The sequence below is a fragment of the Orcinus orca genome, chromosome 9, assembly GCF_937001465.1.
Source record: "Orcinus orca chromosome 9, mOrcOrc1.1, whole genome shotgun sequence".
NCBI lineage: Eukaryota > Metazoa > Chordata > Mammalia > Artiodactyla > Delphinidae > Orcinus > Orcinus orca.
Window position 1 is genome coordinate 332557 of NC_064567.1, and position 21664 is coordinate 354220.

At 46.2% G+C, this 21664-nt stretch overlaps 1 protein-coding gene across 8 annotated transcripts in view; it reads left to right on the forward strand.

The window, feature by feature from the left end:
- Positions 1 to 15223, forward strand: part of ESYT2 (extended synaptotagmin 2) — a 75514-nt gene extending 60291 nt beyond the window's left edge. For 5 of the 8 annotated variants that reach the window (XM_049714541.1, XM_033408296.2, XM_033408297.2 and 2 more), the window contains 8 exons: positions 3072 to 3146; positions 4313 to 4399; positions 6007 to 6156; positions 7384 to 7772; positions 8921 to 9019; positions 10412 to 10543; positions 11511 to 11616; positions 12107 to 15223. In XM_049714541.1, coding sequence (XP_049570498.1) covers positions 3072 to 3146; positions 4313 to 4399; positions 6007 to 6156; positions 7384 to 7772; positions 8921 to 9019; positions 10412 to 10543; positions 11511 to 11616; positions 12107 to 12268 — 1200 coding nt within the window. In that variant the 3' untranslated portion in view covers positions 12269 to 15223. Of the gene's footprint in view, positions 1 to 3071; positions 3147 to 4312; positions 4400 to 6006; positions 6157 to 7383; positions 7773 to 8920; positions 9020 to 10411; positions 10544 to 11510; positions 11617 to 11968; positions 12019 to 12106 lie in introns of all 8 variants that reach the window. The other 3 variants (XM_049714542.1, XM_033408298.2, XM_012537251.3) reach the window with 1 other exon arrangement.
- Positions 15224 to 21664: the final 6441 nt, after the last annotated feature.

Sequence of the window (21664 nt, forward strand, 5' to 3'; positions counted from 1 at the left end):
GTGTCCATTGACAGATGAATGGATAAAGAAGATGTGGCACATATATACAATGGAATATTACTCAGCCATAAAAAGAAACGTAATTGAGTTGTTTGTAGTGAGGTGGATGGACCTAGAGACTGTCATACAGAGTGAAGTAAGTCAGAAAGAGAAAAATAAATACCGTATGCTAACACATGTATGGAATCTAAAAAGCAAACAAACAAAAAGGTTCTGAAGAGCCTAGGGGCAGGACAGGAATAAAGACGCAGCCGTAGAGAATGGACCTGAGGACACGGGGAGGGGGAAGGGTAAGCTGGGACGAAGTGAGAGAGTGGCACGGACTTATATATACTACCAAATGTAAAATAGATAGCTAGTGGGAAGCAGCCGCATAGCACAGGGAGATCAGCTCGGTGCTTTGTGACCACCTAGATGGGTGGGAGGGAGACGCAAGAGGGAGGAGATATGGGGATATATGTATACATATAGCTGATTCATTTTGTTATAAAGCATAAACTAACACACCATTGTAAAACAATTATTCTCCAATAAAGATGTTTTTAAAAAAAAAGAAATACCTGATCGTCACCAAAACACTGGGAGGAATCATATCCATAGCCTTTGCTCACCATTTCTTTAATAACTGAAGATTATTGACCCACAGAGCGTGATGGTTAGAATGAAGTCTCTCCAGTTAGGCTAGACTGTCTGGGCTTGAATCCCAGCACAACTGCTCGTCAGTGGGACCTGCAGCAGGCTGCTGAGTCCTCCCTGGTTTGTTACTCAGAGTGGTAGTGATATTCTCTTCTGTATGGGAGTGTTGAGTACATTAACTAAATACATGCATGTAAAAGTGCCCAGTGTAGCGAGCATAATATATATTTTTAATTGCTATTCTATTGTTTAAGCCTAACAGCTGAGTTCTGGAAATGATATTATGCCCATTTTATAGATATGAAAACTGAGGTTCAAATAAATACGTAAATCTCAGTAATCAAGTGGTAAAAAGCTAAGATTTAAATTCAACACAGTCTGACTTAAACGCTTATATTTTCATTATACCTTGTGTGTCTTACTTGTGCTCATGCATTTTGAATATTGCATCCTGATAGAAAACTTAGTCACTGATTTAACCTTATTTCATAGAATCCAAAACATCATCCATTTTAGGATGCAGGTTTCGCATCCACGGGTTCAGCCAACCGAGGATCGAAAATATCCTGAAAAAATCTACAGATAAAGTTCCAAACAGCAGCATTACATTGTGTTTGCAACTATTTACATAGCATTTATACTTTATTAGGTATTATATGTAATCTGGAGATGACTTAAATTATATGGAGGATAACACCAGGTCATTTTATAGATGGGATTTGAGCATCCTCGGATTTTGGTATCCTGGGGGGTCTTGGAACCAACCTCCCACAGATGCTGAGGGACGACTGTACACCATTATTTTATGTACTGCTAGGAAAGAAAGTAAGGTGATAGTGTTTATTTTATACTTACTGAAAGAATTTTTAGACTTAGGATAAACATAGATTTTTATCATGTCATATGCACACACAGAAGGAAAATATAAGCAAAATAAATTGATGAAGGCAGTGATAACTACCGCTCCACTGTAATCTGCCCAAAAACAGGCGCTTAAAGTCATCAATTGTAAGTTTCATTTTGTTTTCAGTGATGTTAGAAAGTTTAAAAGGCGGGGAGGAGGGTATATTGAAACTGATGAGCTACAGTAAACCTCTAGGAATGAATGGCTACTTTTTCAGAGATTAAGAAAGTGTATTAGTTAAACTCAGCTTCTGTATCAAAGACTCAAGAGTAGCAGTAGCTTAAGTAAAGACAGAAGTTTATTTCCCTTGAATGTCGCAAAATTCTGGCCTGTGGCTTCGCAGTGCTCAATGCCTCCAGCCAGAAGGGGGGCACAGCAAAGGCCAGACCTCCCCAGACTGTTACAGGGCCACACCTGACTACAAGGGAGATTCGGAAATAGAATCTTGTGTCACAGAGGATTTGTGTGCTCAGCTATGACGCTAGGACTCTCGTGTTAAGGGAAGAAGGAGAAATGGATTTAGGGGGGAAATTAGTATTCTCCCACCGTAGTCTGTAGCCTTGGATTTTTTTTAACAGTGTTTATTTCATTTTGCAGAATTCATTCACATCAAAAAGATGAACCAGAAACTAGATTATCGCAGTAGGTTTGGGCTAGTAATATTTTATTCCAATAGTCATGAATTTGACGCCTCTGTCATCGTTGCAGTGTTGAGGATTGACTCTAAAATTATTTAACTTAAAAATATTTTGTGACCTTCTAATTAATTTCCACTAACACAAATATTTAACAGCATCTTCTTGTGGGGCTAAGTTATAAATAAACCTCATGTCCCATATATGTTGCATTTTACTATGTATTCTTCTATCAGCTGTCTGTGCTAAAGTATGCTTCTTACCATTTTTTCTTATTCCTGAATTTTTCTCATTGCATTTGTATCTGCTTAAATGCAATTTAGATTGACGTTTATTCTTCCAGTCAAAATTACTTAGCAGCTGGTAGGCAAGGTTCGATAATCTGATAGGTACATGTTTGAACAGAAGATACTAAATTAAAAACGTGAAAATGTGCCTCTGACACTTGATTATTTTTATGATTCCAACCAGAAGACTGTTCTGAATCACACACTCTCACATTTGTCCTTCCTGTGCTTTTCTGTTTCCATTTGTTGCACTTTATTCATTTTGTTACCCTAGTAAAATAAGTTTTGAGAGCTGGAATTAACATTAAAGATTTTCGGAAGATTCCGTTTTTCCAAAGTTGCTTGCTTTAAAAAATAAAAGACCTTAACGTTTTAAAATTGTTTGCAAATACAAGTTTTCTTGATTTATTTTATGTAGATACAAGTATGGCTTTGGGGTGTGTTAGCAATTAATTGTTTTCCAGTTAAATTGTGCCTAGATACTCCCTGTAACTGAAGTATCAGAAGTAAATAGAAATGACTGTTAATATAAGCCAATAATCCCATTTTTAGTGATCCCCATTTCAAGATGTGTTTATTGATTTTTATCTGTTTTTTGTTTTTGGATAGTCAGGGAAGAAAATAAACAGCAACCCAAATCCTCTTGTCCAAATGTCAGTTGGTCACAAGGCCCAGGAGAGCAAGGTAAGGCACCAGCAGTCTGACTGGGGCACTTCCGTGTGACCGTGCTGTCACTGTCACCAGTTGGGGGTGGCGCAGGCATCAAGACCATTGATTTATGAGTCTTTCTTTTGTTTTCTCAAATCAGTTGTTGGATAACCAGCTACTTAATTTGGTATCAAATATATTCATTTAAAAGTAACATTAAAAAGTGACACGAATATGTTAATTATGCTTTTGCTTGATTTCATGGGTAGATGACATGGGACAAATTCTAAGTTTCCTTTGAATGTCCTGTTAATATTTTGTTTAAAAGACAACCAGCAGTGCACAGGAAGTCCCCTACATACGAACGAGTTTCTTTCTGAGAGTGAGTTCGTAAGTCCAATTTGTTCGTTAAGTCCCACAGAGTTAGCCTAGGTACCCAACTAACACAATCGGCTATATAGTAGTGTACTGTAATAGGTTTATAATACTCTTCACACAAATAATACATGAAAAACAAACACACAAAATAAAACATTTTTAATCTTACAGTACAGTACCTTGAAAAGTACAGTAGTACAGTCCAACAGCTGGCATCCAGGGGCTGGCATCGAGGGAACAGGCGAGAAGAGTGACCGACTGGAGGAGGGAAAGGAGGGGTCGTCAGCAACAGGAGCCAGAGGGCAGGCTGCAGTTTCCCTCCGCCTGATGTGCACGACACAGGCTCTGGTTCCTCTCTGGAACCGGATACACATTCGCGTCTTTGAAAGTTCACAGCTTGAAGGTTCATATGTAGGGGACTTGTTCAACAAATACGATTCTGTTCAAAAACTGAGAGAGGGCATTGCTGTTGCTATAATATGTGCTACTTTCAGGAAACATTTCAGGAATTCCTCCCTTTTATTAACTGCTAACCATTCATCTAAGAAACTTCCTGATGTGCAGCAGTCCGCTGGCCTGGGGAGGTCGTGGAGTGAGGACCACACATGCAGATGTCGCATTGTCATGGGGCCTGGGACCCAGGCTGGAAGCTGCTGGCAGCTCATCCGCTGACACGCTCCGGACCTTCCACAGTTAACTCTTGATAGCACAGCCCAGAGGATGGGTGTCATCCGTAGCTGCCAAGTGCGATACTCGATAAACACAGTGTGGTAGTGCTTTGCCACAGCAAATATCCCAGAGCTGATTTTGGATATTTCTTTCAGATTCGGTACAAAACCAATGAACCTGTGTGGGAGGAAAACTTCACTTTCTTCGTTCACAATCCCAAGCGCCAGGAGCTCGAGGTGGAGGTAAGTGATTTGCATATTTACGTGGTTGTGTTTGTATCTCTGCGTCACATAGTCAACACAGGGAGAACCGCCATTGTGGGCCCACCAGATGTGTTCATGCCCTAGGTGTCGGGCGGGGGGCTGTCAGTTTTTAATTTTCAACTTTTGACTGACTGTTACTGGCGTCCAGAGGTGCAGTGGGTGTTGGTGTTCACATGTTGGCACCACTGTCAGCCCTGCTGGACGTGTGGATACCTCAGGGTACTGCTCGTAATGACACTTCCCTTCCCGTTCCTTCCCCGCTGCCAGCCCGGCCTCGGCGTCAGTGGACACCTTTGCCTCCTTCCAGATCCTAAGGGCAAAGCCTTTGTGTTTCACTTCCTTCTACTCCTCCTGCCAGTTTGCTGAGTGTTTTTGTAATGAATGGGTGTTGAATACTGTCAGAGACTTTTCTACAAGTATTGAGATGATCACGTGATTTTCCTTTTTAAGTTTGTAAATATGGTGAAATGCAGTGTTGACTTTTAAATCTTAAATCTTGCAAACATTTACTGGTTTTCAAGATTTAACATGAGAAAACCTTACAAACAAACCTTTATTTGGACATAACCCCACTTGTGATGTAGTATCCTTTTTATGTGTTCAATTTAATTTGCTAAAATTTTAAGAATTTTTGCATCGTAAGTGAACAATAAAGGTATATTGTGCAGCACAGAGAACTAGAGCCATTATTTTGTAATAACTTTAAATGGAGTACAGTCTATAAAGTTAATGAATCACTTTTATATACCTGAAACTAATATAATATTATAAACTGTACTTCAATTTAAAAAAATAAGATGGGATAACCTTTAAAACAAAGAATTTTTTGCACTCCTCTTAAAATAATCTATAGTAACTGGACCTTGGATTTAAAAAAATAATTTTTAACATTCTGTAAACTTAGTTATTTCATTAAAAAATGCTTTTGCGATTACAGTTTAAACAATAAGCAATCAGGCTGTTCGGTTTTTACGTGTAGTTAACTTACTTGATCATTGCTGTAGAGCCTATGAAACCACCAAAGTTCTTAGCCCTTTTGGTTAAACTACCTGTATCGCAGCAACCTAACAGGAGTGGTTCCTGTTGCAGAGGCAAAGCTGAAGGTTATTATTCAGGAGCCAGAAATTGTCATGCAGTTAAAGCAGATATTGTACATTTTGAGTAGAAGTCTTAAAAGAAACTTAGAAATGGGTCTTCTCCATGAACAAGTGTCACCACTAGAACTTGGCACACTACTAGGCATGTGTTTTGTCACCGTTTTCACAGGGCTGAAGACATTTCCTTCTCATCTTCAGATTTGTGTGGACTGCTGCCTCTCAGCTCAGGGTCCTTGTAATGGATTCCTCCAACGGGGTTTTCTCTTTTTCGTGCTCATTATGACTATGTGATTGGGAGATGACCGGCCCTGTGACATGGCTACACTGTAGCATCACTATTTGCAATGTTTTGAGTCTCCCTGACGGGGTTTCCTACTGCGTTGTGCATGGCAACAGGATGTAGAAGGAGGTGGCCGAAGATGGGGTTTGGGGCCTTCCTGCGTGTTCTGTCTCCATCCCCAGCGTTGAGCGCTCTGTCGTGTTTGGCAGGTGAAAGATGAGCAGCACCAGTGTTGCCTGGGGAACCTGAGGATCCCTCTCAGCCAGCTGCTCGCCTGCGAGGACATGACCCTGAACCAGCGGTTCCAGCTCAGTAACTCAGGCCCCAACAGCTCACTGAAGATGAAGCTCGCCCTCAGGGTACTGCCGTCTCCAGAGCGCAGCTGGGGGAAGGGTCCTGGGTGGGCAGTGCCCGTGGTGTTCACGGTGCTGGGCGCGGGGCAGGGATGACAGGGACGTGCTTTACGGGGAGTGTGAGTTTTCACATTGCTGCTGGCTGTGTAGCTCAGGGGAGAGATGACCAGGGCTTGGACTCCGACACCAACAGCAGCAGAGTTTCCAGGTTGCTTGAGCAGGCCCGGAATTGTTCCTTGGGCTTTCACATGAATCCCACCAGCGTTTTTTTTTTTTTTTTTTTAATCCTTTTGTCCAGAAAGTATTGCTATCTGGATCAATAAAGTTTTCTGCTAATGTTAAATTTTCAAAGGTCATTCAGAAAAAAGAATTAAACTCTGCAAGACGGTAGAGATTACAGGAAAAATATTGTCCAAAATAGACGATGATTCATTTGTAAGTACCTAAGGAAATGCTGAAAATAAAACTGGCAAACATACGGGAAAATGCTAAAACTCTCTAATTTTTAAAATGCAAATTAAAATGCAGAACCAACTTTTTTTTAAAGTAAAACAAACTTAGTCTGTGGAAGGTGTGATGGAAACGGCCTCCTTGTGCCTGGTCACAGCCTTTCCAGAAGGGACTTCAGTGTCTTCAGCTGTAAACCACAGAGCCCTTTCTCTGGAAATCTGACTCCTGGTAATAACACAGAACTGGGGGTGTTGGCTGCAGCTTTACTTGGTAAAAGCGGGAAGAAGCTTCAGGCCGTCGGGATGACCCCCAATGCAGGGTTTAGACTGCTCAGGTACATGTGCACGCTCAGAGCTAATGTGAAAGGAAGCAAAGCGGGGAGGTGTTGCTCCCATGTCAACCCTAGGGGTCTGGCAGCCTCGCCCTGCCCCGGTCGCTGGTGGAGACGGTAGGATAAGGGTCAGTGTAGGATGGGGTTTGTGGCTTGGGCTCTGCCACTGTCAAGCTGTCACCACTGTGCAGAAGAGTGGACAGGAGGAGGCCGGAGAGAGATGCACAGAAGTGTGGCTGGCACCACGCGGTGCTGTGATGCTTACCCGCATGTGCCTTTTTCTGCACTTTCTGTAATATGGTAGGATAGCTGAACAGAGAGGCTAGATTGTTTTTCATGTTTTGTGCCAACCTTCAAAGAAACGTTTGCAAATGAGTATCTCTAAAGCTGTTCATGTATGAGGCTGTTACCAGTGTCACCCGTTTTAATTTTGTATCTATTTTCACCTCAAGGTACTCCACCTTGAAAAGCAAGAAAGGTCTCCAGACCACCAGCACTCAGCTCAAGTAAAGCGACCCTCTGTTTCCAAGGAAGGGAGAAAAATATCTGTCAGATCTCAGATGTCTGCATCGCCAGGCACTGCTGACAGCAGCACAGCCCCATCCACGCCGGTCATGGGGGGCTGCGATAATAAGCCAGGTGTGGAAGAGAGAGCCCAACCCGCAGAGGCCAGCCCGCAGGGTCCGCGGGACCTGGGCAGAAGCTCCTCCAGCCTCCAGGCCGGCAGCACCGGCTCCCCCAGCCACGTCTCCGTCAAGGAGCCCACCCCAAGCATCGCCTCAGACATCTCGCTGCCCGTCGCCACACAGGAGCTGCGACAGAGGCTGCGGCAGCTTGAGAAGTAACTAGATGCCCCTTGCTCTTGCTGAATTGGCTCTTGACCCGCGGGCTGCGGGGAGGGAACGCGGTCCTAAGCCAAACAGCTTTCAGGCAGTGTGGCCCTTTCGCTCACCGAGCCTTTGGCTTTCAAAGTAAACCTGCCATTTTCCAGGGCCTAGTGTTTGGCTTATTTAAAGCTTAGGAACAGTGGGGGGATCCTCAGACCAGGAAGGCAGAGTCTAAAGCTGACCTGACGCGGAAAGGCTTGGCGGAAGCTGGACACGTTTGTCACATGAGAACAGGCCCTGCTCTTTCATGCTTGGCCCCCACCCATTTCACCGCCCAGCGGGTTTGTCTGTCTGTGGATGTTTGTGTGGATTTCTCACTTATGCCCCCTGAGTCATGGGCGTGTCCGTGGTTTCCTTAGATAAGGACAAAGTCTGCAGTTACCCTAACGTGAGCCTTTTCCTCTCAGCAGGGGGAGTGGGTTGCCCTTTGGGGCGGTCTCCTCTTTGCTGCCCTGCGGTGTGCTGAGCACGGAGCAGAGGCCGAGGTGTGGAGCCTGTGGCCCAGGGCTCAGCCGGGGCAGGCGGCCTTAACCCATGCGCAGAGCAGCTCTGCTCGTGGCTGCAATTTCAGGAGAAAGGAAGCAATCCCTGTCTCTCCCTTGCTCTAGAAAGAAATAGAATTTTAAATAAGAAACCAGTTTTTCCCAGGAGCTAAATTTGAGGAGAAACCGAGAAGATCTCAGAGCTGAGTCAGAGCCGTCATTGGTTGTCCTGGAGCTGGTGCCTCAGCCTGAGATGGGGATGGAGGGGAGGGGGTGTGACCTCATCAGACGACCCGTGAGGTGCACAGTAAGGGGCTCTGAGAAAGGAGCGCAGATTTGGGCAGTTCTAGGGTAGACATAGCTTCAGAAACTCTGAAGAGTGGATGCTTGTAAGGAGAAGCCTGTGTCTTGTTCTCACTTTGGGCTACATGGTTGTCAGCAATTGGGTTATATTGAACCCTCGGAGGAAGTATGAATCCAGCTGGTCCGTTCATACCCAGAAGTTCAGACTAGGTTCATGTTCGTGGGTGCTTTGCTTCCCGCTTGTCTGAGTGAATGAACGTGCTCACAGCCACTGTGCTGTCTGAGGAGTACTCTCACTCTCGGCTTTGTTTCCTCAGTGGGACGACCCTGGGACAGTCCCCGCTGGGGCAGATCCAGCTGACCGTCCGGCACAGCTCGCAGAGGAACAAGCTGGTGGTGGTCGTGCACTCCTGCAGGTGAGCCGGGCTCTCGGCTCTCGCGTCACGGACAGCAGTTTGTTTCATTTACAGACGAGAGCAAGTAGGCAATACTGCAGTTAGACACCGTAGTCCTGGTTTTCAGGTTCTTAACCTTGTTTCATAACATTTTCTGTTACTAACCGTTTTGGTTGCTTTGTAACACTCCCTTAAACTGCCATATTGCAGTTCATAAAACATTCCCTGTGGTTGAACGTTTACAACATGATAATAAGCATAGTTTTCTTTTAGTGAAGTGTCTTTTGGGGATTCAATTTCCAGGAGTGGATTTATAACAATTCAGAGAATTCAGGCAAGTCTGTGGGATAGTGACAGGAATAGCTGCAGTTGTTCGGGAAGAGCCCACGAGCTCTTTTCCCCACAAGCAGGACGGTTTGTACTGGTTCAGTAAACGTAACGTGATGTGACGGTGTTGCTTCAGTTTGTGTTTGATGACTGATGATGGTGTGGCGCTGATTATTTTCCTTTATGTGACTTGATTGTCTCACTAGTAGCTGTGATGGAGATATGTGGTAGAAATATTTGGACGTTATAAAAAGACGTGGAAACAGGAAAGTAAAATTAGTAACATTTAGAAACATGATTATATAAATGTCGAGTTCGCTTCACTACCTATTTATTGAGCACCTTCTATGTTCCTGCTGCCGAGATAATTACTATGTGAGATTCCGGAGCAGCAGTCTGATTCAGAGGACTCTCCCTCGTGGGCTTTCGGTCCATCAACAAGTGAACAATTGGAAGTGGTTGCAGGGACAGCTGACCCTTGAACAGCGTGGGTTTGAGCGGCATGGCTCCACCTACACGAGGAGCTTTTCAGTAGTAAATGCCACCACCCTACACGATTTGCAGTTGGTTGACTCCAAGGATGCGGAACCACATATGCGGAGGGTTGGAGCCCTTAACCTCCACGTGGTTCAAGGGTCGGCTGTAATTAAATACTAGCGTGTTTGGCCCAGTTGTCCGAGGACGAGAGCAGCATGAAGCTGCGTGAAGGAGGTGGGCCTGCATCTGTGAAGCGTTCGGGTGGACGAAGGGCAGAGGGTGGGGTCCGTGGCCTGAGCAGGAGCCGGGGAGGGGTCTCCCGCGAGGCTGGCCGCGTCCCCTCACTGGGAGGGGACAGTGAAGCAGTGTGGAAAGGTGATTCTCTGCGGGTCAGAACATCCCCCAAACCCTGGGCGCAGGAAACGGGGCAGAGGCCACCTCTGCAGAGCCGCTGACCGAAGTGCGCGTGGGAAGGAGGCAGTCACGGGATGCAAGTAAAACCAGGTAGTAAGTTCCAGTGCGGTGCTCCTTAGATAGATTAGGTATCTAATTAGGTATCTAATCTTAGGTAGATTCTAATACCGAGCATTCTCTGGTTTGTGTTATAAGAAATCTCATTGCCTTCTCTGAAGACGGCTCTGATCCCTACGTCCGCCTGTATTTGTTACCAGACAAGAGGAGGTCAGGAAGGAGAAAAACACACGTGTCAAAGAAAACGCTGAACCCCGTGTTTGATCAGAGGTACGTGTCCACTCAGTGGGGTAGACAGTTGTGTTCACCACTCAAGGAAGGCCTGGTGGTGCCTTGGAATGACGGAGGCATTTACACCAGTGAGAGCATGAGTGAAAAACGCCTCCCGAAGAGCGGTCATAAACTTGTTAACATAAATAAATAAATAGGCATTTGAGCATCACATCGTGAATCCTCAGGCCACACTCCACCAGCCTTGGCCTGTGCACATGTGGAGAAATAGTAAGTTGAATGGTGTTGATATCCATTAACTCAGTTACTAGTCACTTAATCATGGCTTCTCACCAGTGACTTTACGCGGAGATGAGAAACCGATGGGCAGGCACCTGGTCCTGGTGTGGGTGTCTGGCTCAGCCGCAGCCTCTAAGAGTTCCTGCAAACCTGGGGTTCAGGCTGCTCGCTCTTGGGAAGGCCGGCCATGTCCACATGTCCCCGTGTCCCCACAAGGCCTCCGACCTTGTCCTCTGCTTTGCCAGCTTCGCTTCTGGAGGCTTTTGTTCTGCAGCATCCGGTTTCAGGCTCCAGAAGGTGCCTGCAGATCCCCTCCTCTGTGAGGCTGCTTCTCGGACACCCCACTTCTGTTCACTTGCAGGCTTGGAGCTCACCCTCTTTGGGGGAGCGGACTGCCCTGGGCCCCCCAGTGTGTCGCACACCATGGCCCACGTTTTACACCGGGAGTCAGGCATTGTGTCCACACGGGGGAGCCACAGGGTCAGCCTTTCGCATGTTTAGGATTCCAGTCTCCTCTTATGTTTAGAGAATAATGGAAAAAAAAAAAAACTTTGAGTCTTCCTGAAGGGCCAGGTCCAAACATCTAGCAGGAGAGATCAGTTTTATAATAAAAAATGAACATCACATTTGGAATGGTCTCATAAGCAGCAATGTCATTTTTTAGTTACGGTAAAACAGAGCAAAATTATGGAGAAATTGAAGGATGATCCTCTGTTTTCCACTTCAGCTTTGATTTCAGTGTCTCGTTGCCGGACGTGCAGAGGAGAACCTTGGACGTGGCCGTGAAGAACAGCGGTGGCTTCCTGTCCAAAGACAAAGGGCTTCTCGGCAAAGTAAGTTCGAAAAAAAAAAATCCTACGCTTTGTAAAAATTAAACACTTAGCCCAGAGTACTCTTTTTAGACTAGATTTATGTACGTGGATAAACCACGTCAGCTAAGCTGCTGTGAGTGGTTTGTGAGCTGGTATCAATGTGAATTATCCCCCCTGGTACTTTGTGATAACTTCCTGTCAGGACTGTTGGATACAGGAAGGGCCTCTTGGGTATAATTGACCGTATAGGTCATGGGTGGATCATAAGGGTTGAAAAGTGAGAGGCTGAAAATGAGGGAGAGTGTGTTGCCAGAGATCGGAAGCGATGGTGAGAGGCCTGAAACCCACTGTTGCAGGCCTTTTCTCACCACAGGTCCTGGTCGGTCTGGCATCTGAAGAACTCGCCAAAGGCTGGACCCAGTGGTGAGTGCCCCCCAACAGACAGACGCAGAGCCCCGTGCGTCCATTCAGGAGCGCTTCCCCTGTGACCATGTGTCTTCCTGTGTCTCAGGTACGACCTCACGGAGGATGGGACGAGGCCCCACGTGGTGACGTAGGCTGCGCTGGCCGAGGAGCCCCCGCTGTATCCGCCAGCCCCGTGCCGACACGCAGCCCACACAGACGCACCCATGCTCTTTTTATAATTTCATGTACTTGGTTACTTGTCCCTTAGTGGTTTTATAAAACATTGACGTTTTAGGCATATTTGGCCATTATTAGCATTAAGTTTTGTATGTTTAATTTCCTCTAGTCTGACCAGTTGTTTCGGCGTGCATAGGGTAGTGGCCAACCGTGGTGTGTGTAAAGCTGTGTGTCAGTTGTCTCTCCTGGGAAGCCGATATATGGTTGTGCTTTTTTATTGCTTTGTTTTGTATATCACTGAGGTGCACTATGCTGTGTAAATAGACTATTTTTTATAATCTCTACATGCTGGTTTGAATTCAGAAGAAAATGGATCAAGGAAATATATATTTTTTTTCTTCTAAAACTTATTAAATTCTTATGACAAATAACCGTTTTTGTCTCTGCAGGAAAAAGCTCTCAGTGACCTATTTTTTGGTGTTTCTTTTTAAAAAGAAAAGCTGAAAGATTAGTAAATATTAGTATATTTCTGCCCATTATGAATGATGAAAGAATGTATTCAAAGTATTTACACTTTCATAAATATAAAGATGTATTATTGAGAAGTCAGTTGAAGTGCTTATCAGGAAAAATGTCACATAACTGAGTTATATAAAATATTAAGAGAGTTGTCATGGTTCATAAATCATAGTGCACTAATCTGAAATTTCTTACATAAAATGGAATGTCTTAAGTTTATTTCTAGTTGCTTGTTGTAACTTATTCATGAAACAGTGCAGATACATAATCATACTTTTCCTGAAATGTAATAGACGGATTTTAAATGTTAGCAGTTAGTCTGTTGTGAAATTTACAGTGTTTTTCAGCCCGAAAAGAAAGACAAACTCACGTTGTCCCTGTAGAGGCTGTGAGGTAGGTCGGGGTGAGTAGCTAGGAAGTCGCGGCGGGAGCCGACGCCGGCCCGTGATCGTCAGCGTGACGCACACAGAGGACAGAGCCCCCGAGCCGGCGCCAGCCACCACCGCAGCCCCGGGGTTCCGGCACAGCGGCTGCTGGTTGTAAGGAACCCCTTACTGGGTTTCCTCACTTTATGCCATGACTGACCTCAGTATTGGAATATTGTTATACAACTTTTATTTGGGAATATTTTTCTTCTTAGATTATGAAAAGCATGTTTTAGATACTTAAAGGCCGCAAGCCTCTTACAAGGTGAGGCTCCATAGCCGTGCGGCAGCTGTGCATGCCCCGAGCACAGGGTGCACGTGTGCAGAAAGAGCTTTAAGGATTCTGAGACGTGTGGTGCAAATGACTTCCTTAGCCAGAGGGCACCCTACAGCTACGTAGTAATCCCGGGGAAAATAGAGCTGTGAGATTGAGTCAGAGACCTCACTAGGGCCCCCGCCATGGACTCCTGGGCGTGACCGGCCTGCCCAAGTGCCTGTGTGGACGCCACCACTGCTCCTGCCCTCTGGCGGGTTTCAGTGGTGTCCACCGCACACCTTGAACCCTGGGTGTGCGTGTGATGGGGCCTGTAGCCTTGCGGTACGTCTCATGCAGTCGTGCAGACCCGGTGCTCTCGCAGCTTCCTGGGTCATGAAGCTTCTCCGAAGCCCCAGCAGAGACCATCTTCTCTGTCAGCGCGGGAGGGCCTTACGAACCTGGTGACACTCAGGGGTGTGTGCTCGGGAAACATCTAACTCTGGTACTGCAGCAGCGTGAGGAAGACAGGTAATTCCTAAATCTAATTGCCTGCCCGTGATACTAGATCTTTGGAGATTTTTTAAAAATTAGGTTTGTTGTGGGAATTCCCTGGTGGTCCAGTGGTTAGGACTCGACGCTCTCACTGCCAGGGGCCCGGGTTCGATCCCTGGCTGGGGAACTAAGATCCCACAAACCACGCGGTGCAGCCAAAAAAAAAAAAAAAAAAGTTTGTTGCAGGGCTTCTGGCAGTGGTCCCCAGCCTTTTCGGCACCAGGGACCGGTTTCGTGGAAGACAGTTTTTCCATGGACTGGGGGTGGGGTGGGGGAAGATGGCTCGGGCGGTAACGCCAGCGATGGGGGGCGACGGGGAGCGGCAGGTGAAGCTTCGCTCGCTCGCCCGCCGCTCGCCTCCTGCTGTGAGGCCAGGCTCCTAACCGGTCCTCCTCCCCGGGGTTGGGGACCCCTGGCTCCTGGCATATTTCTAAGACAGGAGAAACACTCACTGAAATGTAGCATACCAGTGATTTCTACCAACATCCCCAGCTTTTGGGTTTTGTAGCCACGTGGTTCACCTGTTCAATGTGTATTTTACATGGTGGAATACTTCAGTTAAGCAATTAGGCAAAATAAATGCCGTGAAACGTACAAAACCCAAACAAAGCCAATTAGCAGCATGATGCCCACCCTCTGTGTGGACCGTGGGGCTGGACACAGACCCAGCAAACAGCTCCATTCTCTTTGAAAGGAAAGCGATGACTCTGAGGTCACTGAAACACCTCCCAGGTAGGATTCTGTCTTGATGGCCGATGGGTGTTTTGGGAACCTCTTGTGTCCAGTTGGGCAGCTGAGAATCAGTATCAGGCCAGACCTCCGCCGGGCTCCAGGATCCTGGCGATGGACACTCCGTTCTCAAAACCTTCATGGCCGGTGGTTCTGAATAATTGATTCATCTGGGAAAAGGGAACTTTAGCTTTTCTACCTGGAGCCAAACCAATGGAGGGGAAATTAGCGTTGGTTAATTTGAATTGTTACTTTGTTGCTTATCCTGTGCCTTAAAGTAGGAAGTGTGAGGCAGTTGCTTCAGGTTAAAACAGAAAGAGCCTTGCAGCTGAATTCACCACAGTTTCTTCCTTATCCAGAGGTCAGCCCTCCTTTGTCAAGCACTGAAGCCAGATGCAGTCAGCGTGTGTGTTTATATTGTGGTTGTTGCTTTAACTCCAGTCCAGCTGGATGGCCTGCTGTGGATGGAACACAGCAGAAGGTTTATTGTAGAATGCCCTTTCCACTCAGCTAATTTTACACGACAGTGCATGTGTTTATTCAATAAAACGTTTCTGTTAGCTCACTTGTGATTTGTTCTTTCTTTGTCTTTTGGAGTAAAATTTTTAGTGTGGAAGCAGATAATTTGAAAAGTGGTTACAGTATAGTATTTATATTTGCTAGTTGTTAATTCTTTCATTTTCAGAAGAACTACCTCAGGGCACTGATATTACTCCTTTTGTTTCCATCTTAATTTGACTATTCTCTGCCTACCTCAGACTCTGAGTTTTGAAAACAGCTCTTCTGAAAGATAATCATGAGTAGAAAAAACAGTCTTGAAAACCAGAGCACTGAGAAGGAATGAAAGAGGGTCTGGTTTGAACAAGTGGAGGGGAACCACTAGAGGTGCCACTGCTGTTGGCATCCCCTGCCGATGGTCGGGGTGACTGAGGCGAGTCTCAAGAGTCTAGCGCCAGCCTCCCTGTTAATCAGCTCACTCAGCACCATCACAGTAGCATAATCCCAGTTTAGCTTTATTTAAAACCATTTCGCGCCTGGACTGTAAGTGTCCAAAGCAGAGGTTATGTGGGTGTTACTTAAATCTTTTCCAATTGTTTATCACTGTTCCTAGCACACAGTTGGTGAATGAATATCAGTTGAATAAAGGATGAATAAACCTGGCAGACCTTAAATAACATTAATTTGTCCTAACAAGTTTCCATTTAAGGAAAGGTGGGCACCTATTGATAGTTCTTAGTTCGGGCTAAAGAGAAAGGTGCTGGTGAACATAGTAAAGAGTACACCCTATTGAGACAAAGGCCATAGTCTGAGAAATAATTGAGAAACAATTGAGGCAGAAAAGTGGGAAATGAGCCAGGAGGTCTGTCTGTATTTAGTGTTAATCTGGAAATCCTGGGCAATACGATAGGGAAAGAAAAAGATTATAAGTTTTGTATTGGGAAAGAAGGTCATTTTCAAATATGAGATTGCCTGTGTGAAAAACCTAAGAAAATCATCTGAAAACTTTTGAATCGAACAAGTATTTAATAAAGGGTCAGTTATAAAAACATACAAATTTCTGTGGTTTATACACTAACATTGATAGCGACTAGAAAATATAATGGAGAAAAGAGTACAGCAGCCCTGGAACCACAATAGCAGTGAAAACCTGCAGCTGTTGGGAGCGGGCAGGGTGGGTTCATCGCTTCCCAAGAGCCCCGTCCCCAGAGATCTGCCTCTGTTCGGCTCAGCTGGCTCCTGGGGAAACCATGTGGAAAACAAACAGTGGCACTTGTTTAACACATCAGGTCCCTGGGATGGCGATACAAGTTGGGACAACAGGAGGCTGACCAAAAAATTTTAAAGGAAAACGTGGGAAATTGATGTCCAAAAGGGGCTTGGGAAAACTGGCATTCCTGGGGCTCTAGAAAGACGTGCAAGTGCAGGGCTGCGAACGTGTCCAGGAAAGGCCTGTGCGAGTGAGCCCGGACCTGTCACCTCCAGCTGGTGTTGAGGCACCGTGCAAGCAGGAAGTGAAGGCTGCGGCAGAGGTGTCAACCGCCTGAGGAGATGTGAAAACAGACTCCCCCCGCCCCCTCCCAACACACACCAGCCCTCAGCAGATACTGGGAGATGAGTCCAAAGTACTAGAGAGACCTCTGCCCAGTCACTAGCTGACCAGGTCGGCTAACTGAGCAGAGACTTCAGAGGCAGCACAGAGCAAAGGATATAGCTTTTAGGGGACTCACCCAAGAAGGTTACTAAGCGAAAAATATCTAAGCTGTGGAGAGGGCTCTTACAGTGTTGCCACGGTATTATTTTAAATGTTCGGTTTTCAACAACAACAGAACATGAGACGTTCACAGAAACAGGATAGTATGGGCCACACACGGGGAAAAAGCAGTCATGGAAAGTGCCCCCAGGAAGCCCAGATGTAAGTAGACGGAGACCTTAAATCAGCTATTATGTAAGTATGTTCAAAGAAAACCGTGTCCAAAGAATTCACGGAAAGTATGAGAATGATTCTCAGCAAAATAGAGAATGGCAATAAAGACAGAAATTATCAAAAGGAAATAAAAATTCTGGAGTTTAAAATACAGTAAGTGTAATGTACATTTCACTAAAGTTCAACAGTAGATTTGAGCAGACAGAAGAATCAGCAAACTTGAAGATGAGTCACTGAGATGATCTCATCTGAGGACAAAAAGAACAGAATGAAGAAGAATGAACAGGGCACCATCTTACACACAGTGAAGTCCCAGAGGGGAGGGGGAAGCAGGGCCAGAAATTACATTTAGGAGATGATGGGCAAGCATGCTCGGATTTGATGGAAAACATTACACATTAAAGAAACAACGGACTCCAGGTGGGATAAACTTAGGCCCACGCCAGGCACATTTCAGCCAAAGGGTGGAAAGTCAATCTTAGACCGTCTCCCACAAGGATTCTTCGATGAGATACTGCTGACTGCTTACCTGAAACCACAGAGGCCGGGACGGGGGTGACGATGCAATGTGGTGGAAGAGCCCCACCTCCAACAAGAGTCCTTCAGAATGAAGAAGGGTGTGGGTATCCCCAGGTTCTCTTTTTTCACTGTTGTTGGCCCACCTGCCCTGTAAGAAGCACTAAAGGGATGGATGTCTCTGCATCCATACGTCTCGTTAGATGTCCCCTTGTTTCTACCTGGAGTGGCCCAGGGGCTAAGAGCGAGGCTCCCAGTCACGCTAGGAGCATGGAGGCTCCCACGCTCAACCCGCCCCGCCCCATGTGACCTGGAGCAAGTGCATCATACATGCATGCAGGAGTGGGCACGCATATGTGTGTTGCGTATGCACGTTGAGTGTGCATACATGTGCCTAGTGTGTGTGCATGCACATGTGAATATGTGCTTGTGTGCATGTATGTACTGTGTGTGCATATGCATGTTGTGTGCACGTGTGTATGTGTAAGTATGCACGTGTATGTTTAGCTCCTCCAAGACCATCTTCTCAAGCCCAGGGTCTCAGCCTGGATCCCCCTGAAAGTAGAGCCTAAGGCGCGGCTTGGGTGCATGTGGTTGTTCAGAATGTGGGCCTGTGAGGGAAACTTCTTCCTTTTGTTCTAGTCTCTGAAACAGTTTGCATAAGACAGTGATCATCTGTTTCTTAAAAATTTGGTGAAATTTGCCTATAAAAATTTCTGAGCCTGATGTCTTTTAAGAAGATTTTGATTACCCATTCATTTTAACATTTTGTATTAGTTTATTTTCAATTCCTTATCAAATCAGTTTTGAAGATTATCTACCTCATGCTTTCCAATTTATTGGAAAACTATTTCTTATGAATTTAATATCTTTATTATATTTGTAGCTGCATCTCCTTTTAATTTCCTGACATTGTTTATGTGTACCTTCTACTTTTTTCTTGATTAGACTTGCTAGAAATCCACTTATCTTACTAGTTTTGTAAAGACCTTGCTTATTATTTTATTATATCAATTGTTTTTGTTTTTGTATTAAATTCTGCTCTTGCCTCCCTTTCTGTCTTCTTTGGTTTACAGAGTTGAACATCAAACTTATTTTCCATCTTTCATATTTTTTATTTTCATTTATTTATTTATTTTTTGCGGTATGCGGGCCTCTCACTGCCATGGCCTCTCCCGCCGCGGAGCACAGGCTCCGGATGCGCAGGCCCAGCGGCCACGGCCCACGGGCCCAGCCGCTCCGCGGCACGTGGGATCCTCCCGGACCAGGGTACGACCCCGCGTCCCCTGGATCAACAGGCGGACTCCCAACCACTGCGCCACCAGGGAAGCCCTCCATCTTTCTTTTAAAACAATTACGTTCATTTAAGGCTAGAAATTTTACTCTGCATCCTGCTCCAGCCTCACCTCCCAAGTTTTGGTAAGTACACACTTTCATCTAGATCTAGGCATGTTCTAATTTCTATTGAGATTTACTCTTTATTCCTTGAGTTACATAGAACTCAAGGAGTAAGTTTCAAAGCATGATGCCCCACCCCCCCCTTTTTGGTGTTGGTTATGAATTTAATTGCACTGAGGTCAGAGAAGATGTCTACAAGACATTGATTCTTTGGGGGGAGATTGAGCTCATCCCCTTGCCCCTGTCTTTGCCCTCCTGGCCCCTGGTCCAGAGCAAGTCTTAAGGGATGTTCTGAGACCCCACTCCATGGGGAGAGTTGAGATTTTGAGATAGTTCCTGCGACCAAATGAGAGAGGGACTTGATGTGGCTGCTGGTCGGGAGCTGTGTCTGGGTCTGTGGCTCCTGTGCCAGAGGCACTGGGTTTTGAGCCTTTCTGCTTCTTTTCCTGGGCAGGTGGGTCTGCCTGGCCCTTGGCTGCAAGCAGACAGCCCAGACCTGGTCTCGGTCCTCCGTGGGGCATGCCCAGCCCACTTGCCCGAGGAACCGCACTTGCTGCACCTGCCTGTCCGTGGCCTGCACCCTCGTGGCCTCAGGACCTTGTTCTGCATTCGTGTTTGAACCATTTATGCTTCACTGGCACAGAGATGCATTTTCGGTTTTGTCTGTTTGCATCCTATCTCCCGTAGCTGCTAGGAGCAGGGGAAGTGAGCAGAAGCATGCACTCACTGCGCATCGTAACCCACAGCACTCATGTCTGTGTCATCGTGCGAGAAAGGAGTCACCTGACAGTCTTGGGCTGGTGACTGACGCCTCCTCTCCCTCAGAAGCCTTGGTCCCACCAGGTGGCGCTGCCACCACTGTGATGCCTTGCGGCTTTTAAAGGTTCCCGTAAGGAGCCATTTCATTCATTTCTGCGTGTATTTTAGAGCCAGAAGGAGCTGCTAGTTGTTACAGCTCTGCCTCCCATTTTCCAGGCGAGGAGCCAGGCTCTCAAGGAAAATGATTTGCGCAGGATCTCGTAGCTAATTGCCAGAGCCAGGTAAGCCCCACCAGCGTGCTTTACAGGCAACTCAGGATGACAAACTTGCCAAATAAGGAGGCTGCTTCTAAACTAGAGGTATAGCCAAATCAAAACACAACAAAATACTTGCAGTAGAATTATTCTTACAAGATTAAATGGGTTGATGGTCCATTACTTCAGTTATTTTACTAAACTATCTCAATATCACAAAAATATTTAGACCATCCCTTGAATTTAATTTTTCAGTAGCAGCCAATAATTACAGTTTCTTTACTCTTTCACAAATGGACTTGTAGGAAAATATCCAATAGAAATAAGATAAACAGAGTATATGGTATAAAGTGATTTAACAAGATAGATAGTTAATGTTAATTTGGATAAGACAAGACTAACCTCTGAGCCGTTTACTATAGGTGCTCTTAACATGTGTATTCCTGGAAAAGGCTGTGAAAGGCAATCTTCACTTTCATGCAGACAAAACGCTATGCAGAGGGCTCTGCTCCTGACTAAGGGGTCCGGGTAGAGTATTTCATAGAAATTGCTGGCAGATTTAGCTGAGTGTGAGTGACACATGGAGGAGCCCCCGCAGGAACAGCAGTGCTCAGGGGCCCCTTTCCCACCTCCCGGGAACTGGCCACCCCGTGCATCTGCTGTGCAGTGAGAAGCAGACACAAAATGCCACACAGCATGTGATTCCTAGGAAATGTCCAGAACAGGCAGATCCACGGTGGCCTTGGGGCCAGCTCGTATTCCTGCCTTCTCAACACTCTCCCCTGGTCCCCTGGGTGCACGCGGGACCCGTCCCCACCTCCAGAGAGCCTGAGCGGGCTGGTCTGGGGAGGCCCAGGCTGGGTGTCAAGGACTCCAGGGTGATTGTGGTGTGACTCAGGGGTGAGAACTACTGTTGCCGGGTGCGGCTCCCTTCCGGAGGCTTCCTCAACGTCCTGCTGCCCGTGAGCACTGCCCAGGGGTGTGGGCTGTGCAGATATTCCCACACCAGCCCTGCTTTCCCACCCCAGTTAACTCGGATTCAAATCCCCAGCTTGGCATATCTGTGTTGGTACTCACGCTGGTGAAATTTGTTTATAACAGCTTTATTGAGATACAATTCGTATGCTATAAAATTTACCCTTTTAAAGTGTACAATTCACTGGTTTTTAGTATGTTCATGAGGTTGTGTGCAACCATTACCACTGTCTGATCTCAGTTCATTTTCATCACCCAGAAGGAACCCTGCACCCACTAGCAGTCACCCCCGTATCTGTCAGCCCCGGCAACCCCTAACCTACCTTCTGTCTGTGGATCTGCCTGTTCCGGACATTTTGTACGAATGCAATCACTCTGTATAGCCTTCTGTGTCTGCTTCTCTCACTGGGCATCGTGTCTTCAAGCTCATCCACGTTGTAGCCTGTGTCAGAACTTCGTTCCCTCTAAGGCTGATGAATATTCTGCTGTCTGGATGGACCCGTCTTGTTTGCCCATTTGTCTGTTGGTGGACGTTGGGTTGTGTCCAGTTTCGGCGGTGCTGGTGCACTTTGAGGGCACAGTGATCACGTCCTGTGTTGGACGTCTGGCTGGGAAGGGTGCTGGCAGGGTGCTTTCCCCCACCCAGGCCATGCTCGCTCACTGTGTGCTCAGCACTATC